This window comes from Sceloporus undulatus, chromosome 3, assembly GCF_019175285.1.
Source record: "Sceloporus undulatus isolate JIND9_A2432 ecotype Alabama chromosome 3, SceUnd_v1.1, whole genome shotgun sequence".
Classification (NCBI taxonomy): Eukaryota; Metazoa; Chordata; class Lepidosauria; order Squamata; family Phrynosomatidae; genus Sceloporus; species Sceloporus undulatus.
In genome coordinates this window covers 273,030,595-273,058,587 of record NC_056524.1, presented here as the reverse complement: position 1 = coordinate 273,058,587, position 27,993 = coordinate 273,030,595, and the positions used below count along the sequence as shown (strand labels likewise).

The following is a 27,993-nucleotide window of genomic DNA, read 5'->3' as shown; positions in this document are numbered from 1 at the left end:
CGTGGCATTAAAGCGGCGTGAAAACGTCTTTAAAACCTCACACTACAAGATCTCTCTGTATTTATTATTATTTGGAGAGGCATTTTGATGTCCTCTCTAAAAAAATTCTCAAAATGAACCCGGAATCACCCCATCCCTAAATCGGAGTCGTCTCTCTGTTATTTTCCTATCTCCGGGTTCATTTTTCCTTTTCTTGAACCATAGAGTAGAGGCTAGTAGCTAGAACGCCCCCTTTCGTAAGTAATCATAGATACCCTGGAGGCTAGAGCGGTTGCGCCTGCTTAACGGCAACGGAAGTCCTCCCTCAGTCCCGCTTCCGGCTGGAAACAGCGTCGGAGAAGAAAGGTTCCGCTCCGTCGATGGAATCGAGGGACTAAGCGGGCGTTGAGGAGAGCGGATGGAAGCGAAGGACCGGAAGTGGCGGGGCAGCAGGGACCGAGGAGGAGGAGGAGGAGCCGAAGCGACGGCGGCCAGCGACCGAAAAGGATGAACAACAAATTCGACGCGTGAGTCGGGGGCGCCGCCTCGGCCTTGCTGAACCGGGGAAGGGGCTCGGCAGACCCCCAGCGCCCTTGCCTCGAGTTCCGCCCTCAGCTGCCACTTGGAGGCAGGCCAGAGCCCCGCAATGCTGCAGCTCCGTCCGGGGGAACCCTGGGGTTTATTGTAGCCTTTCCCAGGCCCTCAGCCTCCTCTGACTACAGATCCCAGGATCCCACGGGACGGAGCCAGGGCCGCATCGAAGCGCACCTCCGTTGCCCCGGATGGAACCCTGGGATTTGTAGTTCGCTCTCGGGCAGAGGATGGTGCCAAGCGCTCCGCCCCAAAAGCCGAACGCAGAGAGAGAGAGAGAGAGAGAGAGAGAGCTTCTTTGCTCGGCCTCCTTGGCTTGCCCTTCCCTGAAGCAGACCGAAGTCAGCCTCCAATGCATCTGAGGAAGCAGGCTGCGGTCTAGGCAAGGCCAGGCTCCAAAGGGCCCCCTCTGCGTTGTCATGGCTATTACCCAGGCTCCCTCTCCTCCTCCTCCTCTAGCCTTCCTCTCTCCCTCCGCCATTCCTCCTCATCAGGCGTCCCTTTTGCTCCTCTTGGCTGCTTCCAGGGAGGTTTCGGCTTGTCTTTTGCTGCTGTCCATGGGACCCTCAGCGCTCTCTCTCTCTCCCAGGGGATGATGGGGAATGCAGTGCCTTGGATGAGCCTGGCTCAGCCGCCTATCTCTCCTCTGTAGGATTTTGGTCATCGCACCCATTGGTCTTGCGTTGCTATTCCACTTTAGCTGCTCTGTTGCATTCTGGGACTTGTAGTTTAGGAGGGGGCATTTAGACTATTCACCAGAGAGCTCACAGACCCCAGAATGCAAGAGGAGGCAGTCAGAGCAGCCAAAGCAGAATGGCAAGGCTTTAAGAGTGAGTCTTCCATCGCTGCTCTTCCCAGTTCTCCTCGTCTGACTTCTTGACTGCAGTCTCTCTTCGATCAATGATCGAAATCCCCAACTGTTTCGAGTTCCCCATCGTCTGGGTTGAACTGATACAGATCCTCCACGGTCATTATTTTTGCTTTCTTCACGTTCTGCCTATTCCTTGACCTTCCTTAGCAATTGTTCCAAGTCTGCTAGTCCTATGGCAGTGTCACCTGCGTATCTCGGCTTGTTGATATTCCTTCCTCCTGTTTCCACTCCTCCTCCTCTGTCCAAGCCTGCTTTCCTTAAAGGTAAAGTGATAAGAGGCAGCCTTGCCTGACCCTTTTGCCAATTGGGAACCATTCTGTTTCTCCATACTCTCTTCTGACTGAAGATCCCTCATTGGGACTATCAGATGCGTTGGCCCTCCAGTCATGTCTTTAAGGGCCTTCCATAGCCTTTCATGATCTCTGCAGTCAAAGGCTTTGCTATAGTCTCTGAAGCACATGCAGATTTCCTTTTGCAGTTCCTTGGTGCGCTCCATTATCCCGTCATGTTTGCAGTGTGGTCCCTAGTGCCTCTTCCTTTCCTGAATCCTGCCTGGATCGCTGGGATTTCTCTCTCCATACTCTACACACTAATAAAAACTCTGCTTGGTTATCACGTTTCTTAGACTTCCCGTCCAAAAGCCTTCTGGGCTACATTAGATTTGCTGCTTTGACAGCCAGAAAACATGTTTCTTATAGGGCTGGCTGTTGTTGTGTGCCTTCATGTTGATTTATGGTGATGCTAAGCCAAACTTATCATGAGGTTTTCTTGGCCAGATGCATGAGAGGAGGTTTGCCATGGCCATCCTCTGAGGCTGAGAGAGTGTGTGGCTTGGCCAAAGTCACCCCGTATTGTAAAGGACGTCCTCTATTTTAGGACTGGAAAGCTTTTTTTAAATTGCTATTTCATGTAGACTGAATTAGATGCCAAAAGAAGAAGAAGAAGGAAAAAGAGGCCTCCCGTCAGCTACTTCTCTAGAAGTTGTTAGAAATACCAGATGTCAGGATTCCAATAAAATCGCAATAAAAGATACACATAGAGAACAGTTGTATAGAAACTATTTTCATAGATCACATTTGGATATTTAAAAAAGGAAATGTTGGCAGATGCATTTTCTTATGGAGGGGTAACAAACTGCATCTGTAACCATTCCTTATACAGTTGGCCCTCCACATTTGCAGCTTTGATTAATGCGTTCTCTCTCGCAATATCTAGGTCCTCCACCACTATGACTCTGTTGTCATCTTTGTTGGCTCCCCTCTGTGTCCTTCAAGTGTGCAGCAGCCAAAACAAACAAAAACTAGGCCCAGACAGAGGTGCCAGCGTTCAGCCCTGTCTGAGGTGCCTGACCTCAACATTAGTTTGCAGGAGAATGCAGAAGCAAAGCCCAGTATGCAGTATTTGGCATTACAGCACTAACCAACCTGAGATAAGGCACAGACACATTTCACTTCTTCCAAAGTCCCTGGAAGCTTTTATCCTCCTGTTGCAAAACATATACAAAGCATTTACAACAGAAGCTCTGACTTCTGTCTCCAACAAACACATTCTACCGACTCCTCTCTTCAACCCACACCTGTCCTGGGTTCCAGAGCCCTTATATCCAGTGGTGATACCATTAGGGCTGACACCTGGTGTTCCTCAACATTTACAGCCATAGAAATTACTTTACCACTTCTTAAAGGAATATTTACTCAACAATCTTCTGCCAAAAGTCACACTGGAGGACCTAGAGATTCCTAGAGAGAACACTCCTCCAGGCATTTGTAAGTCCTCCAGAGCAATTTCGTGATCAACATCTGGCAGATCTTTTTTTGCCCCAAAGGACCTTTCCATCCCCCCAGTTTGGCAGAGGTCCTGTTCCCCTAATCCCAGCGAATGTGGAGGGCCCACTGTAGTTCTAAGGAGGTTACAGTTTGGAACCACAAAGGAGAAGATTAACGTTCTTCTTGTGTACCGTCAAGTTATTTCTGGTGTATGGCAACCCTAAGACAGCCCTATCATGGGTTTTCCTTGGCAAGATTTTTTAGAGGGGCTTTGCCATTGCCTGCCTCTAGAGCTGAGAGTATGGGACTTGCTTAAGGTCATCCAGTAGGTTTCTGTGGCCAAGTGGGAATTTGAACCCTGGTCTCCAGAGACCTCATCCAACACTCAAACCACTACAAACAAATGTGAGCAAAATGGTTTGCAATTTAGTTTTGTTTCAGAACCAGCGTTGGGAAGATGAACACATTGTTCCACAGGTTTCCACTGTTTGAAAGCTCTCATTACTTTCTTTTTTTAATTATATTTTTTATTGATACCCACATCAATAACATAGTAACAAAACAGACTAACAAAACATACATGACAAAGTACATCAAACATCAACCAGTATCAAATTCTTTCAAAACTTAACAACATCTAAACAAACCTTGACTTCCTTCCTAGTAGTTCCTAACCTTTAAATTAATCTAATCGTCTAATCTCTTCTCTGAAAGTAATTGTTCAATTCTATTGTTAGTTAGATTTTACCTTTCATCTTTAACATAGTACACCTTTCTAATTGTTTTTTTACCCCCATCTCATATTTGTAATTGTTATACTAGTTATGGTTGCTTCTATAGTTATATTTTCCTATATAACTATATCGTTTATAAATTTTTCCTTACCTTTCTTGTTTCCTTGTATTCTGTTTTCTAAAGTTTTTAATAATAATATCTCCCCAACACTTTCCCAAATATTCAAGTAACTTATACCAACCTTTCTCAGTCCTTTCTTCTGTTTTCTCTTTCATCCTACAAGTCATTTTATCCAAAGCAGCCATTGCATACAATTTTATTAGCCAGTCTTCAGTTGTTGATATCTTTTTTTTCCATGATTTTGCATATACTATTCTTGCTGTTGTCAACAAATCAAATACAACTCTGCCATGTTTTTCTCTATTTCATTATCTATCATCCCTAGCGGGATTACCTTTGGTGTCATAGGAATCTAAAATTTTAACTCATTTACTATTATCTTATGAAAGCTCTCATTACTTTCCAAAAGAGACTGCTGTGATGATCTTAAGGGCTGTGATCCAACAGGTGCAACTGCTTTAATATCCCAGCTGAATCTTTTTACCATCTAGCTAGGAATTGTGCTGACTACTCATCTGCAGATGATGGGGCTCTGTCTTTGTAAAGCAGCATTAGGGAAGTGTAAAGTTTGCAAGATATGTCAGAAAATCCTTGCTGTATGGAAAAAGGGGGAAACGTGAGAAACATAATCCTGTAAGTACCATGGTAGAAGATTTTGGAGAACTGTGTTGTGTGTTTTTGTAGTCAGTGTCTTGCAAAGGATCAAGAACCTACCAGAAAGCAAAATTGTGTAGCACTGGAATGTGCAAAACTTTCATATGTGCATTTGCAGACTTCTTCCTATGTACACATCCAGTTCATCCCTTCATGTTTGTGTTTTTGTCTTACAGGATGAGATTCTCTCTTTGGAGGGTGCTTTTTAGAAGTCTGGCTTTGTGTGCATTTTTCAAATTGTACACATTGCATACGTTCCCCCCTTTGACTAAAAGGTGTTTCTTCTGTATTTTTAGATGCATTCGAACTATGCACATTTCTTTGTTAGATATATTTGCAGTCATCCAGTAAAGTACAGCTTTCAGGTCCAATCCAGTCAGGTTGTTAAAAGTCCATCAAAGTTGATTCCTCATATATCCTTTAGTGTATGTTTTTTTTTCTCTCTCAGATTAAACTACCTGCAAAGGTAACAACAGCATCCCATAATGCAGGGGTGAATAACTTAAGTATTATTACAGTGTGCAATTGAAACCAGTGAGCTAAGACATCTAGCTGCACAGAACCTTGCTTCTGAAGCTGAGTTTGTGCATATTTTCCCTGCAGGAACATGCACAGAAGAGCCAGTGTGGCATAGTGGTTTGAGCATTGGACTATGACTGGAGACCAGGGTTTGATTCCCAGCTTGACCATAAAACCCACTGGGTGACTTTGGGCAAGTCACATTCTCTCAGCCTTAAGGAAAGGCAATGGCAAACCTCCTCTGAACAAATCTTAGCAAGAAAACCTCATGGGGTTGCCATAGGTCAGAAACGACTTGGAAGGCACACAACAACAAACAGTAACATCCAGAAATGCTTACAACAGGACGGTGATGCAGATATGTTCTGTTATCTGACTGAAGCTAAACAAAGAAGGAAAAGGAAAGAAATAAAAGTCTGTTCTACGTCCTGTTCTGCCCTGGCGTCATGGCATCCAAAGCACATGGATGCCAGCTTCTTTTAAAAATCCTCTCCTCCATAGCTGACAGGCTATGCCTACATTAAGTTTATTATTGTTACTACTACTGTATCTGAGGCAGCTGCCACTATCATGTCTTTAATTTTACTCCTCCCAATTAACCTAGTAACCACAGTGTATTCTTTGCATTTTGTTTTATGGTGAACATAGTTATCCCTGCATACTTTCAAACTGATGCCTTTCTTGCTTTCTTTGCTAGTTTGAAGGATGATGACAGTGGAGATCATGACCAGAATGAAGAGAACAGCACACAGAAAGATGGTGAGAAGGAAAAAAACGATAGAGACAAATCCCAGAGTAGCGTCAAGAGGAAGGTATGTCCTTGCCTCTTCACTGGACCAGAGTATCTAGTGGAGGATTGTAACAGGGAGTTTTTAGCCTGTAGCTCCAGAGCCAAGAAAATACACGTGAATAACTCATCTTTAGGCCCACCTGACCTCTATTCCGTTTGCTTCCTTGTTAAAGAACACAATGCAAATTCTTTCAGTGTGTTAATTTTGAAAGCAGAAGCGGTTACACAGGTAATATGCATTACGGTGATGGATATTTTTCTTGCGTTCGATACTGAATGTCAGAACTGTCAAGTGTTAAAAGTGACCTGTAAACTTCACTGTTTATGTCTATAGCACTGTCAAAATGCATAGAGAACAGCTGTGACAGAACCCTGCCAGAAGGGGCTTACGGTTGAATATATATAGCATTTGAGATAGAAGATTTACCTTCTGTTCTCATTCTCCATTGCGTTCTACAGATGGACTTGAACTGACTCCTGACTACTTCTACTGCCATAAACGCCTTAGTTGTGTTCATTTATTTTTCAGTCCACTTGCCCTTCTAACCATGTATGGCATGGGTAGTTTGCAAATGCTGAACAGAAATGAGGATTTTACATTCTAGCACCACCTGTTTTAAAAGTTCGTGACAATGGCAGGATGGACTCTTCTCATATTGGGGTGTTTTGCCCTGGGAATCATTATCTGCTGTTATTTTCAGAGAAAGGAAAACATTTTTAAAAAATTCTCCTACTTTATCCTTTGTTAGTATTTTGACCTAGCAATGCTAAAAATGAACATGGTAGTTACTTTGTACAAATTGCAATCATTTGGTTTTATTGGCTCGTTTGGAAATTGTGGGTGTGGAATTCTTCAGATCATCTTCATTCCATTCACTTTCCCTGAATGAGAGGAAATAAGAGTCTCCCTAACCACTTCAGGTGGGCTTTTTCTATTTCTTTTCATTGGAATCATATAGAAGCATATAGGCAGAGTTCATGAAGTGGAATTGTCTGACTAGTTGGGTTTAAAACTACACTTAAAAATATAAAATGTCATTAAAAATGAAGAGCAAGTTAAACAATTCCGTCTAAAGTGTTCCTCATGGGGCCTGTCCTCTGCCAGTTTGGAAAAACTCAAGTGTTCAGAGAGCTGCTAATCTCATACTTGAAGTATAGTAAATTTCTGGCAGATTAATGGTCTGTTTCAAGCTATTAACGGAGAGGAAAGTTCACACAGAAAATGAGGCTAAACAATTCTTTCATGCTCCATGATGGCAGGAATGGACAGGCTTCTAATGCTCTAAATGTCTCTTCTTAGCTTTCTCTTTGCAGAAGTGCATAAGGATAAATGGGTTTTTCAATTCCACTCACAGGCTGTGGTTCCAGGGCCAGCTGAACATCCCCTGCAATATAATTATACCTTTTGGTACTCCAGACGGACGCCTGGGAGACCCACCAGCTCTCAAAGTTATGAACAGAACATCAAACAAATTGGAACCTTCGCCTCAGTGAGTGCATTTCATTTGTGGTGTTGTTTAACTGCAGTCAGTCCAGCTTGGTTTTGTGTGTATTTGTGTGCTATCTGCAACAGAAAGATGTGAGGATCCTAGTTTCATTTCCTACCATGTCCAGTTTGTTTCCCTTAAAATGTTCAGTTGTTGTTACTATCCTACCTTTCTCCCAAAATTGAGACTCAAGGTGACATACAGTTTTAAAACACAATACGTATTGCTAAAACCATACAAAAAGTGAACATTAAAATGGGATTAAATTGTGAATGATATTAAAATAATTTAAAACTACACTTAAAAATATAAAATGTCATTAAAAATGAAGAGCAACTTAAACAGTTGCGTCTAAAGCAATACAGCACTCTCAGCCCATTCTTTAAAAACCTTCTTTGCCTCATATGGGGTGGACACCTGCATTTTATAAAATCTTATGAGCAATTTAGAGAAGAATATAATTTTCCCACCCTCATATTGCCAGAAACCAGTAGTACGCAATGAAATTGTGTGCTGTTCAGACAGTATGTAACTAATTTATGGATACACATTAGAATCCTGTTCGTGGATTGCTCTCACTAGTTAGCAGCCATGACAGTTAAAAAAGAACAACCCTGAATCCCTTCAAATTCCAGTGCAAGGTTAAAAGGCAGAGAGGGCTTTACTTTCATGCTCTTGTTACATGTCTCAAAGACCCAAGACACAACACTCATATCCTCATTACATGGCTGAAAGATCCAACATGCAGCCTTTACCCACTCATTACATGCTTCAAAGACCCAAGATTCAATCCTCATGCCCTTGTTACGTGTTTCCAAGACTTAACAGCTGGCTTTCCACTGTTAAAAACTAGATGCCACACTTGATGGGCTCTTTGATCTGTTCCAGCAGGACTGCTCTGAAGATCCATCAGCCCCTTTTCACCAACCCCATCACACTTAAGTATGCAACCAATCATTCTCTCTTCCCATTTAAATAAATACCTGCCCTCCAGCCTTGGAAACTATTTAAAAACCTCATTCCTGTCAGGCTCCTGCTTGCAGTCTCCTTTCCCAATAAGAGGCTGGGCTGTAAAAGTACCAACTTTATTGAAAATAGTGCACATACAAGAGAAGTGACTTCTTTGTCAGGAATGAAGATGCATAGTTACAGATGGGTTATATAGTCCCACAAGCATACCCACCCCCATAAAGCAATAAAGTAAATTAATTGGATAAGTCTTTCCCGCGCAGTGTGGAATCTCCTCCCCAATGATGTAATGTCCTCTAGTCCGGGATCTCTGGCAGACTCTCAAAACAATTAAGTTCTCACAGGGCGTTATCTCCTCCTTGCACCTGTGGCCTTGAAGCACGAACATCCTTCACCACTAGACTAAGTAATAATGAACCTTAACAGCCTATGAGTATATTTAAGCATGGTTATATATCCCATCATCCCACAATCCAACATACATAGCAGCATTTAAAATATAACAGCAACATGTATAAACATCAGGAACATAACATCATATAAGTAATAGCATTAACTCTTACGGTTTAACTCCCCCTCCCAACACAAGAGCAGTCTCTGCCTGGCAGGGCAACTCCCTAACATTGTAACATTCCAGTCCTAATAAGCAAGCACAGAAGCTAACCAGCAATCTATCTCCTTCTAGTACATTCTAATATATATCAAACCCATTATAACCTTATTCTAATAATATCTAAACAAAACCCTAAACTTATAATCCCTCTGACAGAAACCCCAAATGAATATATAAATGACAAATGAATATATGAATGCAGGGGATTTCTGAATCTCTAAAGCAAGGGTAAGGACCCTGTGGCTTGCTAGATGGAGTTCCACTCCCATCAGCACCAGCCAATATGGCATAGCCAGTGGTCAGGAATAATGAGGTTAGGAATCACTCCTCTAAAGTACCCAGGGCTATTTTGTGTGAAAGGCAGACTATGGTGCTGAAAGGGTAATTTGACTTGATTCAGTATTTTCGTAGTGGTTTGGGTTGGACTAGGACTCTAGAGATAAGGATTCGATTCCTCACTCAGCCATGAAACCCGCTGGGTGACCTTGGGCAACACATGCTCTCAGCCTCAGGGGAAGACAGAGGCAAACCTTGCCAAAAAAAGGCCCATGATAGGTTCGTGGTCATAAGTCAGAAATGCCTTGAAGGCACACAACAACAACCAACAATTCACTTGGAAATTATCCTGGGAATGTCTATTCAGAAATCTTAGCATTTGTTCAGTGATGAAAATAAAACACTTGCAGAACAGGTTTGGTGTAGTGAAACTCAGCTGGTAGCACAGATGTTTAAATTGCAGTGTAGCCCAGGAAGATGTGGCAGGAAGAAAATGCAGTAACAGTTCTATTCACATACCACCAACCCACTCCAGCTTCTGTGTTTCCATCTTTGTTTTTCTTGTTTATGCATCCAGACGGGGCACTTCCCTCTTTAATAACAACTGAACTTTATAACAACAATGACTCCTTTTCATCCTGGAGAGAAATGACCAGTTGGGTCCCACAGGGCTCTGTCCTGGGCCCAGTGCTATTCAACATCTTTATCAATGACTTGGAAGGCAATATTTGGGGCATACTTATCAAATTTGCAGATGACGCCAAATTAGGAGGAGTAGCTAACACCCCAGAGGACAGGATCAAAATGACCTGAGTAAACTGGAAGCTGGGCCAATGCTAACAAAATAATATTCAACACAGAGAAATATAAGGCACTGCACATATGGCAGAAAAATAAAATGCACAAATATAGAATGGGGGACACCTGGCTTAAGGAGAGTTATATGTGTGAAAGGGATCTAGGAGTCCAAGTAGACCACAAGTTGAACATGAGTGAACAGTGCGATGTGGCAGTTAAAAAGGCCAATGCAATTTTAGGCTGCATCAATAAAAGTATAGTGTCTAGTAGTGTCACTCTATTCTACTTTTGTCAGGCCCTACCTGGAATACTGTGTCCAGTTCTGGGCACCACAATTCAAAAAGGACATTGAGAAACTGGAGCGTGTCCAAAGGAGGGTGACTAAAATGGTGAAGAGTCTTGAAACCATGCCCTATGAGGAATGGCTTAAGGAGCTGGGGATATTTAGCCTGGAGACGAGAAGGTCAAAAGGTGATATGATAGCCCTGTTTAAATATTTGAAGGGATGTCACATTGAGGAGGGATCAAGCTTGTTTTCTGCTGCTCCAGAGAATCAGACACAGAGCAATGGATGCAAACTGCAGGAAAAGAGATTACACCTAAACATTAGGAGGAACATCCTGGCAATAAGAGCTGTTCACCAGTGGAACTCACTCCTTTGGAAGATGATGGAGTCTCCCTCCTTGGAGGTCTTTAAACAGAGGCTGGATGATCATCTGTCGAGGATGCTTTGATTGAGAGTTCCTGCATGGCAGAGGATTGGACTGGATGGCCCTTGTTGTCTCTTCCAGCTCTACGATTCTATGAGTTTATGAGCTAAGAATGTAGACTGAAAACAGTCAACTATTGGAATGGCTGCAGCATATGAGAAATTGGGTGCTAGACGTCACATGGACTGATCTCCAACAAAAGGCCACAATGTGAAACATTCAATGTTTCGGACAGCGTTCTTTCAACTTGCTCCCTTCCATTCCTTTCAGCCTTCTGTGGCCTCCTCCATTATTAGTCGGTTTTGGCAATGGAAAAAGTGCTCTCTCAGGCACAGGTGAAAACTAAAGATGTTTTCTACTTTTGCAAATTGTGGCATCTCCTAAGCTTGCTGATGACTCTACATTGCCATCCCCACCTGGCTTCACGACACCTTTAAACAGAGGCTGGATGGAGATCTGTTGGGAATGCTTTGATTGTGTATTCTGCATGGCAGGTGGTTGGACTGGATTTCCCTTGTGGTCTCTTCCAACTTTCTGATTCCATGACTATTAGGGTGTACATGTAGAGAGAGCCAGCATAGTATAGTGGTTTTAGTATTGGACTAGAATGGCAAGAGACCAGGGTATGAAGTTCAGTCATAGAAACCCACCAAGTGACTATGCAAAAATCACACACCGTCTGTTCTATGAACTGGGCTGCACACGCACACAGTGATTTATACCTCTAGTTCTGTAATCTTTACTAGAACCTTAGCTTTCAATAGTAATCCAGTACAGACCTAGTGGTAATAGAGCCGGTGTGGCATGGTGGTTTCAGTGTTGGACTACAACTCTGGAGGCTAGGGTTCAATTCCCACTCGGTCATGGAACCCACTGGGTGACATTCAGCAAGTCTCATGCTTTCAGCCTCAGGGGAAGGTAATGGCAAACTTCCCCTAAACAAATCTTGTGAAGAAAACCCCATGATAGGTTCACTTTAGTGTCACTGTAAGTTGAAGGCACAGAATAGTAGCAACAACAACAACAACAATGGAGCTAGTGGAAAGTAAACTTCATTGAACTCAATGGGACCAAGCTTGCAACAAATCCGTAGTTTCGTGTTTGAGTCCCTAGAGGGCAGCAGTGCTCTCCCGAAGTAGCTGCATACAATTATAAGAGCTATTGAGCTCCAAAGATAACACATTTCAGTGTCTAATGTGCCTAACCCAAACAACTCTTCATCTAGTTCCTAAAAGCTCCAAAGGGAAGTAACGCATGCTATATGTACAGCACTACAGAAAGCTTGTAGATATACATTGTAAGGCAGATGAATGCCTTGCCATTCAGGACCATTGCAACAACTTAAGGTGTGCCTTTGAGGGTCTGAGATGCAAGGCTGTTGTTGTATAATACCATGCTGGGGCTTTCATCTTCTTACTGCTATAATTTTTCTTTTAAAAAATAATACTGATAGGGTAGCAGCCATGTTAGTCAGTTGCTAAAAGCTTTCTGGCCAACTAGTCTGCATAAAAATAACCTGAGAAAAGAATATGAAGACCAGAAGGTCCAGTGATCTGATACTGTGCATAGTCTTTCTCGGGCCATTTTTCACTATCCACCCAATGCTGATTTTAAAAACAACAACCAACCAGACTAGATTGAAGGTAAAGAGAAAGGGACAAGAATAAAAAGACTATGCAAAAACTCTGTGAGAGGCTTGGTTAACTTAGCTATGCATGTAATGGAAAAACCTATCATTGTGGCATATTGAATTGAGGCCTTGATCCGTCTCAGCCAAGCTTTGTCTTCTCCCGGGGTGGGCAGAAGATATATACACTCACCCCCCACAAGAGTCCCAGTTCCATACTCAGCTACCAGCATACTGCTGAAGTCAGGAAGACATGGAAGAACCCCAAATGGATTTTCTTGTGGAAGGACTCTAAGCTTTGTTTGGTTCTGGTACCCAAAAGAAAATCCAGAATTATGTTAAATGCATTGTTCATATGGTGAATTTGGAAGCACTGATAAGATATATACTAAACTCTGCAGTCTTGGAATCTGTTGGTGCTTTGAGCATTAGCAACTGTCCAGGGTTAGTTCCTGGACTTTTCTGTTACCTACTCCCTGATCATTTTAATAAGTAACATCAGGAGTTGAATCTGGCACTTTCTGTATGCAATGCATGTGTTCTGCCACTGAGCTTTATCTCCCTTCATCCAGTGGTTAAGAGATTTGAGCTGTGACTCAGAAATTTCTCTTGATTCAAATTCTACCTTTGTCATGAGATCTGTAGGTAATCCTAAACAAGAGGTACTATTTCTATCTCAAGTCCCCATCTGTATCGTGGCGGGGGAAGGGGTTAGTACTTACACAAAAGTAAGGTAAGTCGGGGGGGGGGCAATAATAGTCCTCCAGATGTAGTTGAACTGCAACTCCCATCTGCCCCAGCCAGCATAGCTGATAGTGAGGAGTACTAGGAGGTGAAGACCAACAACACCTGCTAGGTGGAGATCACACAGTTCCCATCTGCTCATGCAGACAAAGCGCTCGAAGAAAGTGCAGTTTATTAAGTTGCATGACCAATATTTGACTGGCCTGATGGCAACTCAACCTCAGCCACTCTTGTGGCCAGTGGAAGCCTCTGAGCTGGAGATTTCAAGAACCATGTAGCAAACTAGCTGGATCTGCTGTGGTAATGAGAGAATGGTCTGCGTTGAAAAAAATGGCAGTGGCAGGTGAGCCTGTAGGTATTATAGGTATTTTGTAGAGAGCAGAACAATGAAGAGGGTTCTCCCTTTTCTTTTTTTATACAGTATTTCAAATGAGGGCTACTTAGAGAGCAGGTTCATGGAGAGCTTACAGGAAAGAAAGAAACAGATGGAGTCATTGGGCACAAATATAGATACCAGTCCCTGGCCTATTGGGGGGAAAATATGACACAAGAGAGTGCCTTCTCGGTGGCTGCTCTGACTAGCTGGAACTCCCTTCCACAGGATGCTTGGCTGGCCCTCTCTCCGATAGGCAAAAACCTTTCTCTTTAAGCAGGCACCCAGGGAGGCTTCTTATTGGGATGTTTGTTTTGGTATGTTTTGTTGGTTTTATATTTTTAACTTGTTGCACTAATGTGATGCTTTTAATTGTGTTTTAAAGGATCTTTTGTGAACCGCCTTGGGTCCAATTTAGGAGATAGGAGGCATAGAAGCATATAAATACACAAACTTGCCAATCCCCCACTTCGCATAACTTAAAAAACATTGCTTTAATTTTTTTCTGTGGGGAGAAACTAAAGAATGTTTAATGTTCTACAAGAAATGTTGCTGCCGTGCCTTCTTGCTGTCTTTTGACACTGCATAAATAATCTGGTTTGAGACCACTTTAACAGCCCTGGCTCAATGCTATGGCATTCTGGGAATTGAAATTTGTGGTGGCCACAGAATGTAGGTCCTCTACACTCTGGGGCCAACACAAACCTCTGTTCCCAGGATGCCATAGCACTGAGCCAGGGTAGTTAAAGCAGTCTCAAACCTAATTATTTATGCAGTGTGTTTTGGACCTAAGAGGGACCTTTAGCCAGAACCTGAAAGGAAGCTTCCTCCTGAGAGGGTTGTATGATTCATTGATGGTGTGTTTTATTGCAGGTGGAGCAGTTCTGGAGGTTTTACAGCCACATGGTCCGTCCTGGGGACCTGACAGGCCACAGTGACTTTCATCTTTTCAAAGAAGGAATTAAGCCCATGTGGGAAGTGAGTTTGACATCTACTTAAGGTTGATCCTGAAGTGTGCATGTGGGTTAGTTTTGTAGTATGGAACTAAGTTATGTTTGAATCCAAGTTTAAATTGATGACGTTTGCACAGGTCTTGCTGCCTGGCCAGTCTCTCTAAACATTAGTTTCCCACCTATTAAATGGGAATGAAACATGAGGAATGAAAAATACTCATGTAAAGATCTGTGCACTTTAGTTCATTTGGTACAGAATTCTTGCTTGTGCTCATAAGAGAAAGGAATGGAGGGAGGAACAGACGGACAGCCAACAATGTTTCCAAAGATGGGCATAATCGATAAAAGTGATCTCTTCTTTCACTTGTCAGCTTGTAATTTGTGATATTCATGAGATCAATTCTGCTAGGAAAATTATCTTATTCTGCCTTCTCTGTCTTGTTCTTTCAGCATCAGACCCAGAAAAAAATGGTTGGGGCAATAACTCATTTCCTCTCTTCCCTTCTCCCCAGGATGATGCCAACAAGAATGGGGGCAAGTGGATTATCCGCCTTCGAAAGGGCTTAGCATCTCGATGCTGGGAGAACCTGATCCTTGCAATGCTGGGAGAACAATTCATGGTCGGGGAAGAAATTTGTGGGGCAGTTGTATCCGTTCGTTTCCAGGTAAGTGATCCTGAATGCAAGGGAGGGACAGGCTTGCTTGTGCAAGTGTTAAAGCCTCCCTTCTCCCCCCTTTTAAAAATTACTGTCGGTCACCTTCTAGGAGGATATCATCTCCATATGGAACAAGACAGCCAGTGACCAAGCAACGACTGCCCGGATAAGGGACACATTACGACGAGTGCTCAACCTGCCTCCCAACACTATTATGGAGTACAAAACGCACACAGACAGCATCAAGTACGTATGGGGTGGGAGGGAGGAGGACTGCTTTTACTGGGCTTTGTTCTTCTTGTAAAATGCATGGCACAGCTTAAAACAATGCAAGACCTTTGTGTGGCAATTAAACCTCTGGATCTCTGGGTGTCACCTGGGTGGCTGATAAAGGCCCACTTGGGGCATTTCTACTACTTCATGCAACTGTTTGGCTTTAGAACTTTGTTTTCAGTGCTGAAGTCCTATCTGCTGTTGCTGAGCTAGGTTAGTGGCTTTTAGATTCTCCCTCTTCAAGTAGCAATAGCAAGTACATCTTCTATATCTCTTATCAGTGAACTAGCACTCCTTAAGTGGTTTACAATGTGTAAGCCAATTGTCTCCAACAAGGTGGATACTTGTTTTACCAACCTATGAAAGGATGGAAGGCTGAGTGGACCTTGGAGCCCTGTCTGGGCTTGAACTCGCAACCTTGCAGCTGCAGTACTGACATTTAACCACTGTGCCACCAGGGCTCCTTAGGAGCCTATCCCCACATGTCAGCCTACCAAGAAATACATGTTTGCCTACCTTGGGACCCTGGCATACTCTGTTCCAATGGATTCAGGGGACATGAAGTTTCAGGTGCATCCTTGTTTCATGTGGAGTGGTAATTCACACCACTTATAACCCCATAAATTAAGCATTCTCTCAGAACAGTGGTTTCTAATGTTAGTCCTCCAGAGTTTGGGTTGCCATAATTGTCCACTAAAACCCGGGACAAAATGTAGGACAAAATCTAGACCGAACTTCAAGACAAAACTCAGCCCAAAATGTAGGACATTTAAGGTCCTCCATTTTTCTTAAATGTCCTACATTTTGGGCTGAGTTTTGTCCTACAGTTTGGTCTAGATTTTGTTCTACATTTTGTCCCAGGTTTTAGTGGACAATTATGGCAACCCTATCCAGAGTACAGTATTTTGGATTTCAACTCCCAGAAACCCCAGCAAGCTTGGCCATTTGTCAGGAATTCTCAGAGTCCAACAAATCTGAAGGAACAAAGTTTGATAACCACTGCTTTGGAACATATCTAGCCTTCCTTTGCAAGAGAAATCACTCATGGGTAGCAGAGACCGTTTGGGGATCCATAATGGTGTTGGGAGTCTTTGAAGAGCCATGACTGATCTTCCCATTAAGGATCTCTTGCCAATGAGCATCCATGGGAAGCAAGGGTTTCCTGAAACAGACTCTGCAAACCATGGCCTAGCCTCATCTTCTGAATGGCCACTTGGTTAACATCAGTGGGATTGTGTATTTTCCCTGTACCAAGTCAAAGTGTCAGGAAGAAGTGTGTTATTTGAGTGCACCGCATTGCATTCTTGGGGAGATAAAATAGAAAAGCTAACAGGGATTTATAGACCCATTAGATTTATAAATGGTCTCAGGAAGGCACTATGTAAATTTATTGCTCTATAGAAATGATTTCTAATCATAATAAATGCTGTATGTGAAATCTTCCCAGCCCACCCCAGTGACTAAGGCTTTTTGACTAGAACAGAGGACAGAGAGGACAGTGGTATTTTAAATAAGACAGTTATAATTTACCATTCTGGGCCATTCAAGTTGACTTTTATTTTCTTGCAAAGTGATGAAAGGTTGCTGCATTTTAAGAGCTTTCAGATTGGGGGTGAAGCATGTGAAAACCCTTTTCACTTAAGAGTGCTATAAGCAAAGACACAGCTTGGCTTACATAGATGATTGATATAATCAAAGATGATGAAGAAAATAGAGAAGGAGCACCCAGAAGCAGATGGTTTTCCTGACCAGAGAATAAAGCAGGTGAATAAATCTCTGGTAAGCAGAGATTGAGGGTGGACCTATTTCAATCCACTCCTGTGCCTCAGCTACATCATGTCATGGCTCTCAAGGAAGAGAATCAAGGCCTTCTTAAGGAGACGCAGAGCAAGTATAAGAATGGCCCTGCATACTTTGGTGCTCGTTTTCATCCAAATATATGCAAGTTATTGGTATGGATTTTTTCTTAATTTGTGCGTTTTTTCCTAATTGACTCAGGCATATTAGTGCTCATTTTTCAAACACACACATTTAATCAAGCACATTTTTTCAAATCTATGGGTGATTTGTGCACATTTTCCCCCAAACATATTGTAAACCTATTGAATTTATGGATTCCCAGGGTAAGCTGTGCTTTATTCTGTTGCCAATCTCAGTAGTGGTAAAATGGATGTTTCTGTACAGAAATGCAAACCCCACAAATTTATTTTCTGTTGCTAGTTATACATCCTTTTAACAGGGACTATGCAGGAAAACCATTATTGTGGTTTGCTTTGGGGGGATCCAACCTATAATGTGAACTTTGGTGGGAAATGGGCCCTGCCCATGCCTATAATTGCTCACTCCTGCTGTTGGCCATTCTGAATTTAGCACTAGGCTACCAGCTTCCAGTTTTCTCCAGCCTTCTGTGGCTGTGGTCTGTTGTTGTTATTTGTTTGAAGTATTTATACCCCACCCTTTAGCCAAAAGGCTCTCGGAGCGGCTTACAAATTGTTCAGTAGACATTTCCCTGCCCTCATTCTTACAATCTAAAAAGACAAAACACAAAAGGAGAAGGGAACGGCAAAAGGGAAGGGGAATAATTCCAGCAGATCTTCTCTTCCTCTTAGGCCTGGATCATAGCAGATGGACTGGAGGGAGGGCCCTCTTCTTTTTCATGCAAGGCCCAATGGAGCTGACTTGCCCTTCTCTCCCTCTAGATGATGATGGATAGAGGGAGGGCCTTTTTTCTCAGGCAAGGCCCCTTGATCCCCCCCTTGGACAACTTAAAATTCTTCTCCAAGTGGACCCTGCTCTTAGTAGCCATTGCAGTGCTTGTCACCTTGGGGCTACATGTTTCCACATTGGTAGTCTATCTCTTTTCTCTCCTCTCCCCCATTGCTCCTCACCTTGCAAGTTGCCTCCAGTTGTATTTGCTGGACAGTGTTGTAGGGATATGTTCAACCTAGGAGCCAGAGGTTTTCATGCTCTGCTTTGGGTTGCGCTCTGGCATATACTCCCCAGTTTATCTTTGCCTGCAGGCATTTGAGGTGAAAGCCTGGTTCCAGGCAGTCTTTGAGTGCCACAGAGGGGTTGGGGATTTTGCTTCTTTATCCAAGGAGTCCCTTGGGGTGGTGGGACTGATCTCTTCTGTGTCCAAATCAAGAGGATCATGAGCTCTCAAGAAAGGAAGAGGAATAAATGGACTGAAGGCATGCCAGCTTAAGTCAGTAAGCAGGCTCTTTCCTTAAGCCTCATCAAAGTCAGCATTAGCTCACTTCTTTTATAAGGCAGGCTTTACAAAAGAGAGTCATGGCTGAATGAGCCCCTCCTCATGATATTACCCTAAAAGCACTTGTCTTGTCTGAGAGAAAAGTGCCTTTCGGAGAGGAATTAAGGTGTCAGTAGAACAAAGTGTCACCATGATCCATGCAGCAAGCCAGGATGAGCCACTGATCTCTGACCAAGGACCTTCCCTTAGCCCAGTGGTTGGGAAGGTGCATCCTGTTAGCCACATGTGGCCCTAGCCCCCTTTTTGACCTGACAGACCCTTTGCCCTAATTTTTTTTCCAGACAAAAGTCGCCTAAACACCACCTAGACCATTGCAAAACTGCAGCAGAATGTGGCCATTGGTCTATTTCCCCACAGAGCCTTCCAGGCCCATCTCCAGTGATCAAGCAACTAAAATTCCACTGACAATAAAGCTAAAGCAAAACTGGAAGTAACTTTCTATGACTTTCAGGTCACCCAGAATAAATCAGGGAAAGACCACATGGAAAGGGATGGCCATGGGCAAAAAATGATCCCACCCCCCAGTATCATTGCCCACCTCTGCATTAGTCCAAAGTGGAAATGGAGAAAGGGGCCCTGCAGATGTTTCTGGAATACTCCAATCCACCATAGTCAGTGGTGGGGAATGATAGGAATTGCACTTCTCATCTAAATCGGCGATACTGATTTTGTTGTAAAAGAGTGAATGTGGTGATTTGGGCATGGGGCATTGTGCAATGACAGGAGGGGTGGGGGATTTGTAGAATAGCCATAAATTGACTAGAAGTCCAACCCAGCATCCTTTCTGACTTCTGAGGGTATTAATCCTTTCTATACATGCTTGGAAGTCACCTGATAACTTTGATGCAATGCAAAGTCCTGGTCATTTCTAGTTAAATCTTTCTCCCCCCCCCCCCCTTTCCTAACATTGACTAGCAAAAAAACAATGCACTCATTTTGCCCTCTGTTTTGTCCAGCAGGACTAATATTCAGAGATTGACTACTTCTCAATCTAATGGTGCCATTTAACTATTATGGTCAATATCTTTCACCAAGATATAACCTGCTACAATCTTCCACGCTTACAAACGATATAAATTAATGAGCAAGCAAAGGTTCCCTTCACCACTTTTTCCTCTTTCTCTTCCCCTTCATCCATTCATCCATCCATCCACTTTTTCCACACACTTCCCTTGCTCTTCCAGTCCTAGCCAGAGACATTCACAGAATGGCAGGATCAGAGAGAAATCTTTTCATCCAGTTCCATGCATGGTTTGGAGCAGCTTGACTTCCCAGTGCCATTGAGCTTGAAATCCTACTGAGGCTGATGAATACAGGAACCTTTGGCTCAATCCACACTGGATTTTACACCGGGAGGTGGGGCAGCATTTGAACCCCCCACCTATGCATTAAATATGCCTCAGGATAGGCAGTTTATCTCATCCATTTATTCAGTAGCTGTGTGAAAGGACCCTGTACTCATCTGCATGTAGACTAGCAGTGCTGTGAAGGAGGTTATGTACATAGATGTGTGCTGATGTCAGGCTTCTTCACGTGGCTAGTGGGGCTGTCCAGCATTGGAATGGACTGCCTCAGAGAATGGTGACCTCTCTCTCTTTGGAGGTCTTTAAACAGAAGTTGATGGCCATCTGTCAGGAGTGCTGTAGTTGTATGGCAGGAGGTTAGATTAGTGGTCCCTTCCATCCTTATGATTCTGTATGCATAGCAAGTCTGCTACTTCCTCATGGCTCATTCCCCTTTTGTTTGGTGATCCAACACACTAAGGGAGGTTCCAGAAATAAACGTAATTATATTTTGATGTTTAATCAAAATCTCAGGTGTTTTTCTTTCCTGTTCTCCTCTGCCTCAGCACTTCTTGAGAGTTAGAATTGCTGCACAAATATTTTGCTCTACTGTTTGATTAGAGGAGGGCAGCAAAGGTAGCCCCTTTGAAAGTGGGTCAAGACCCCAGCTGTTCTCTTGAGCAGTTCTACTCAGGGTTACCAAGCAGGAGTCCTAGCCTTGTTATTCCTCAGAAACGCTGCTGTTCTAAAGAGAACCTCATTATAAGGCCACAATGAGAATGGGTGTCAATTGCCCCATAGGACCTACTGTTCATAGTAGAGGTTGGGAAGATCTTGTCAGTCAGCTACATGCAGAACCCCAATTCTGACAACACACCATTCCTGATTTTTTAAAAAGATTGTTTGATTTTGGGGGTGATTTTCTATCCTAAAATCCCCCCCAAAATCCCAAAAATGTACAGCATCTTCCCATACTCTCCTACCACCATCAAATACATCCTTTGTGTCTTGGCCAAAGTGATGACCAGAAGTGATGTCACGTCACATCGCTGCTAGTTGCCATTTTGCCTGGGGTATGGCTTTTTTAAAAAAAAACATTTGGGGATGATGTGAGGTAGCACTGCAGCCTGCAAAGGGCTCAGGGGATGGGGGGCATGGTTTCAACGTGTGAGAAAAGAGTCTCCACCTAGACATTAGGAGGATTCTCTGATGGCAAGAGCTGTTTGACAGTAGAATAGACTGCCTCTGAGGGTAGTGGACTCTTCCTCTTTGAAGGTCTTTAAACAGGTTGGATGACCATCTCTCAAGAGTCCTTTAGTTTTGTATTCCTGCATGGCAGGGGGCTGAATTAGATGGCCTTTGCAGTACCAGACAACTTTGTGATTCTATATCCTCAGCTATGGAAAACCATTAGGCCTGTTCGTTATTTGATTTGCCTCTGATCTCTGAGCTATCATCTCTAAATCAGCGTAATTTGTCTCACAGTGCAGAGCGAGCAGATTTTGTCCCTTCCGACTCTCTTTGCTCATCAGTAAGAAAAATAGTGTCTCTGACAGAGGCTACATTAGGCCCATTTCCCAAGATTAATCTGAAAGTGCTTTTGCCACTGATAGTGATAGTGTTTTTATGTTTATTGCGAGTGTCATTAGCAAAGCAGATTTAAGGCAGGACATGATTGGTAACAATTGTCTTCCCCTTTCCAGTCAAAAAAACTACTCTCTTAACAAACTCACGTAAAGCCTGCAAAATAATGCATCATCCTTCAACAACAACAACAACAACAACAACAATAATAATAATAATAATAATTTTATTTATATATCCTGCCTCTCCATATGGATCGAGGCGGGAGACCAGCACATATATAAAGTTACACATAGTTAAAATACATTCTCATTATACAAAGCAAAATTTAAAAACACATTAAAATATCTGTACATGTGCAATATCAAAATCTGATTCCTCATCAAGTTCCGAGTAGAGTATCATCTTAAGCTGTTAAAGCAGGTCTGGGGGGTAGGCTCGCCGGAAGAGATCCGTCTTGATTGCCTTGAACTCGGGTTCAAAGCTCTAAGTTGAAGAGAAGTGGTCATGCTTGTGCATTTGAGTTTTACGGCAGTCATGGGAGGTGTCAATTTCAGTCCTGGGCTCCTCAGGTGAAATAGTCTTTCCCGTTCAGGTTTGGTAAGCCCGATGCTTTGGAAAGACTCAGTCTGCCCTGCTCAGATGGGCCAGCAGCCTGACTCCATAAAAAGCCACTCCATACCCATATCTTATATTCCTCCCCAATGACCTGCTGTATATCTTTGTAACTTTTAGTATTAATAGAGGGATGCATGGAATTTTTACAGAGTAAGTAACTGAATCGACACAAAGGCAGCATTTTGGCCCAAGGACTTGACTTTCTTTGATGCCAGTAGTGAAGGCACAGTAGCAATGCAGAGAGAGGGAGAGGGGGGATGAAGAGGGATGAATGTGAGCAAATGCTGTTACACCTGCACAGGTTTCATTTGGGGAGGGGATGACAAAATCTTCAAGGCTGCTTTTTTGCAACCTGGAGTGCCCAGGGCTGCAGTTTTGGGGCTCTTTTCTGCCCTTGCCAGTATCACTTTCCAGCTGAGGCCTGTAAAAACTGCACACATTTTTGTCTTTGCCCTTGTTGAGAGTTAAGCATTTGGTTTGAAGAGCTCGTTTTTCTTTTTCTTTTTGTGTGTATGTGTTTTTTTCTTCTCCCCCCCCCCCCTTTTTCTTTTGTTTCCTTGTGTTTTGTTTCCCCTCTGGCTTGCCAGGGCCTGGGAGGAGTTTCATGGCCTGGTGAACAGCGGCGGTCGCTGAGTGAACGCTGTCCCTCCCTCTCTCACACACCCAGGGTAGGGCTTCATCTTTCTTCTTACATAAATGTGTGACACACCTCTCAGTTGAAGCCTTCTCCTTTCCTGGGCACATGTACACCAATGCACATGCATACATATGCACACCTGTGGCTGCTGCTAAGTAAACCTATCCCCCCCTCCACACTCATGCAGCCTTGATTCCTACCCAAGATACAGCTCCTCATATTCAGTATCTTAACTTTTTTAAAAAAGTAAAGTATGTGCCTTCAAGTCACCCATCAATTTAGGGCAGTGGTTCCCAATCTTTGGTCCTCCAGAGTCCAGATAATTTGGATTCCAGCTCCCATCATTCTTGACTGTTGTCCAGGTTAGCTAGGGCTCCTGGGAGCTGAAGTCCAAAACAGATGGAAGATCAAGGGTTGGGAACCACTGACTTGGGGCATTTATTATATATATTTTCAAACTGTCCCTTCATCCTTCGTGATGTATGATGATACAGCTTACTCTGTCATTGTGCTTCGCTGTGACCTTCAGTGCCACAATGCAGCAGTCCTGCAGATTAGTTCACAAAGCTATCTCCTTTCCTCCAAAAATGTTAGTTTTGACAGTCTAACATGGATCCAAGAGGAAACAAAGTCTGCTTTTGTAAACTGTTTTGCTCTTTGGCAAGAGCAGCCCTTAGCACACTTGCCCTAAATTCTCTGTCGCAATGAGCTTCTCATTGCCTGTTTGCAAGGCTATTGATTCAGAAGGGGAGACCTTGAGAGGCTGAGAGGTTTGTCTTCAGCTTGCTTGTGTTGTGAGAATGTCAGTTGTCAGAATGGGGACAGAGCAAAGCCTCATTCCTGCAGACTTGTCCTATGCAGCTAACCCAGACTGCATATACCAGCCATGCACTTGTTCTTGTTGCCTGCAAAAACACCATGCATGTTATGAGAGGGCTGGGGGTCCGCAAGCACATGGCTGGTGCAGCATGGGGCTGAGCTGGCAAGCTTTCATGGTACCAACAAGGTCTCTTGAAACTGACCCAGGTCTGCAGAACTGGGGCTTAGTAAAGCTGAGGAAAGAGAAGAAATGGGGTTGTACTAAAATACTGCAGAGAAGAACTTCCTCTAGCACAGACTAAGGCATCTGTCTTTGTGGTGGTCGTCTTGGTGGAAATGGTCACCTGGACAAGAAGCAGGGGTGGGATTGTCCTGTTGTGTTGGTGGCTATCACCCCTCTTAAGATGAGGGAATGCCTGTGACTGGAGAAGGGGTGGGGATTGTATCATCTATATATTGTTAAACTGCATCTCTCAACATTCCTCACCATAAATGTGACACCTGAAGCTGTTGGGAATTGCAGTCCAATATCATCTAGGGAGCAAGTAGCAATAGCAAGTACATTTCTATACCACTTATCAGTGTGCTTAAGCACTCTCTAAGTGGTTTACAAATTGTAAGCCAATTGTCCCAAACAATCTGGGGACTCATTTTAGCGACCTCCTCGGAAGGATGCAAGCCTGAGTGGAGCTTGAGCCTTTTCGCTGGTCTTGAACTCGCAACCTTATGGTTTGTGAGTGAGTGGCTGCAGTACAGCCATTTAATCACTACGCCACCAGGGCTCCTATCCACATGTTCTCCCTCCTCCTCATAGCCACAGAATTCCCACTCTTGGATTAGAGGGTGGTTCCATAATAGAAGAGCTGGGGAGCAGTCCCTCTGCTGTCACAGGTTTTGTCTGTGAATGCGTTGCCCATTTGCAAGACACATGCCTAGCCTGGGTGTCATCTTGCAAGGCAGACTAGTGACCCTCAAAGGCAGAGGAGCCCTGCAGTTTCCCAGCTTCTACCCTGTGTCTGCATCCATGGGTGTTGCACTCACATCCAGTCTTCACCCATCTTGGCCTTGAACCAGTGTTGTTTGATCAAGTCAGTCTGCCTCCTAGGTAAAAGCGGGGACAGGGTATTGGCCCTTGCGTCACTGAAGCTTGTGTATTTGCTCATTTTAATTGCAGCACCAATAGGATGACAATGTTGATTGAAGCACTGCCACAAATGGTGTCTATTGTTAGAAAGGCTCTCCAGTGACCTTCCTGAACACAAAGCTTGTCCCCCTTTGCTAAATTCTTCCTTCAGTAGCCAAGTCCTCTTGGATTACAGCAGAAACCTTTGGGTTGTGTTACCCAGAGAGCCAATAACAGTCCACTGTTGAAACACAAAGACCCATTAATGGGAGCAACCTAGAATAAAGACCACCTCCAAAAAAAGAAAAAAAGAAAGATGTGCAGCAAAGCCTCTGGTTCATTTTATCTCAACACAATATGGAGACAGAGGTTTTATCGCATTTTGCAGATATGAATTTATTGTAATGGCATTAGTGGCCACACTATCATACTTCCTAGGGAGAACATGTAGATATCTTTCTGTTCAATGGAACAGCTACCAGGAGGGCAAAGGTGCATTGGCCACCATTCAGAGAGGACATCTTCACAAACTTAGGCTGCATCTGCACTGCAGAAATAATGCAGTTTGATACTGCGTTAACTGCCACAGCTCAGTGCTATGGACTCCTGGGATTTGCTGTTTGTTGTGGATCACAGCTCTCTGACAGACAAGGCTAAATGTTTCACAGAACTACAAATCCCAGAATTCCATAGCATTGAGCCATGGCAGTTGAAGCAATGTCAAGTTGCATTAATTCTGCAGTGCAGACAAGTCCTTAGCTTTTTTTTTTAATCCAGCCTGATCCAGGGTTGGGCTTGAATTTCTCCCTCTAAAAATCTATCAGGTTCTTTCCAGTCTATCCCGTCGTGGTGTTTGGACCCTTACATTTCTGGGTTCCCCGACCCACCATCCCAGAACTCCTAAATGCTACACAATTACAGCACTTTGATGCTACTTTAACTGCCTTGGCTGTGGCCTTACATGATCCTGGGGATTGTAGTATGGTAATGCCCCGAAGCTCTCTAGAAGCCAGTTCCAAACACTCCATAGGATGCAGCTATGACAGTTGAAGTGGTATCAAGTGGCATACTTTTGTGTAGTAGGAAAGGGACCCAAGTAGGGAACTATGATCCAAGTGAACCAGGCTGGCCCAACAAGTGAGGTTCTGTGTGTAACTCAGAAATGGCCCCTGTCTGTTTACCTAGAAAAAGGTGGTACAGCTGGGAGCACGATGCCCATTTCGTTAAAGGCATTGAATCACACCAGATATGTGTTGCTGGCCCAATAGTAGATTAGATAAGAAGGAAAGGGCACAATGAGAATGCCCACTTTTCCTCTGCCTTATTATTATTATTATTATTATTAATGTTTCCCCGCCTCTCCCAGTGGATCGATGCGGGGTTACAGACTAAAAAAGCACAAAGTGTTTACATAAAAATTAAATAAATAATAATAAAAATAAAAATTTTATTTGTATACCGCCCTTCCAACGATCAGGGCGGTGAACAACATATTAATAACATCAATACAATACAACATGACACATACATTAAAATACATTACTCATTTCCATTAAAATCAATACTAAAACTCCCCATTAGCCAGCCACCATTGCTGTCGAGGGGGGGGGGAGACTAACTAGGACTTGATTCAGGGAATGCTAACTGAAATAGGAAGGTTTTTAACTCCCTCCTAAACTGGGCCAGGGAGGCGGCCGAGCGGAGCTCTATGGGCAGCGTATTCCAGAGGGCCAGGGCGACGATGGAATATGACCTCCTCGTTGTGGAGGCTAGTCTAGCCCCTGGAACCCTCAATAGTTGCTGCCCAGATGTTCTGAGGGTGCGGGCGGAATGTATGGAGAGAGGCGGTCCTCCAGGTATCCTGGGCCCAAGCCATGTAGGGCTTTATAGGTTATCACCAACACCTTGTATTGTGCCCGGAAGCGAATGCTTCAATTAAATTCAATTAAAAGCGGCTAAAAACAATAAAATATACAATAAAATATACATCATCATACAGTAACAATAGCATCAACAAACAAGGCCTTCTACTCTACAGTGGAACTCAGAAAAGTTTGCACCAGATTATGGAAACTTTGATAGCAGTTTACTCAGTGTCCTATCTGGTTGCCATTCTGGTGGCAACACGGATCACCAGCTGCACCCTGTTTCTTGGCAGATTTTTGCTCTCCTTGGGCTCACCTATCCCATTGGCCTACATCGAAAAACAAAACTGACCAAGTCAAAGGCTGGAATGTCGAAGGCTTTTACGGCTAGCATCCATAGGTTTTTTTTTTTGGGGGGGGGGGGGGTTATATGGCTCTGTTCTGGAAGAATTTATTCCTGACGTTTTGCCTGCTTCTGTGGCTGGCATCTTCAGAGTTTCTGAAGAGGTTCTGCCATGGATGCAGTCAAAACGTCAAGAATAAATTTTTCCAGAATGCAGCCACAAAGCCCAAAAAATCCTCAGAAAACTATGTATGGCATGAATGGCTCATTTCCATCCCAGATTGGTTCCTCAGTTCCTGGAAGTTAGGGATTGTTTTGGAGTTCAGGAGAGTTTGTAGCCTCTGCAAAAACCCAAACATGTTTGATTTGTGCTTTGCCCCTGAGCATCATAGATAAAACGCAGCTATATTTCCTAACCTCCTTTCTTCCTTTATCTTCCAGGGATAATTCCAGCTTCCGAAATACCAAGATCACACTATGAGGAGGAGGGGGAGGGGGGTACAAAACACAGCTCCTTCTCCTCTTCCTCCATCTGGCTCTGAGAAGGCAGTGGGGAAGGCTCTCCTTGTAACTCCCTACCGTTTGTCCTGGCTGGAAAAGATGTGCAGGATTGCCTGAGCTCTTGCTCCCCTTCCCTGAGGATTTTTTGTTTGTTTGTTTGTTTAAATATCTACATCAAAGACTGACTTTTGGGGACCCAAACCTTTTTGCTGGCAGAGCAGGTGGCGGTGCTTTGCTTTCTTCAGTGGAGCTTGTGCCTCCCTCCTTGGCTTCTGCTCAAGACTGGGGGTCAGTGGGGTATCCTCTGGCCATGGGTCGCTCTCTGTCCAGGGTTTTTCCAGTATTACCAGCATCTCTGCTGCAGAGGCAGAGACAGTTGGATGGTTGGCATGTGCCCTCTCCTTTTCACTTCTGCCAATAAATGAATATAGGCCTCTGTTCTTTC

The 27,993-nt window shown here is 43.6% G+C and overlaps 1 protein-coding gene across 3 annotated transcripts; it reads left to right on the top strand.

The window, feature by feature from the left end:
• Positions 1-344: 344 nt before the first annotated feature.
• On the top strand, positions 345-27,993 carry EIF4E2 (eukaryotic translation initiation factor 4E family member 2). Of its 3 annotated transcripts, none has more exons than XM_042457673.1 (8): positions 345-506; positions 5,933-6,047; positions 7,381-7,515; positions 14,496-14,600; positions 15,088-15,240; positions 15,341-15,477; positions 22,848-22,928; positions 27,489-27,993. In XM_042457673.1, exons 1-7 carry the CDS (start codon positions 487-489, stop codon positions 22,891-22,893), a joined length of 711 nt encoding a protein of 236 aa, XP_042313607.1. In that variant the 5' UTR covers positions 345-486; the 3' UTR covers positions 22,894-22,928; positions 27,489-27,993. The 3 variants fall into 3 exon arrangements, with proteins under 3 accessions (XP_042313607.1, XP_042313605.1, XP_042313606.1); XM_042457672.1 differs by having other exon boundaries at positions 348-506; positions 5,933-5,994; XM_042457671.1 differs by lacking the exon at positions 22,848-22,928 and having other exon boundaries at positions 346-506.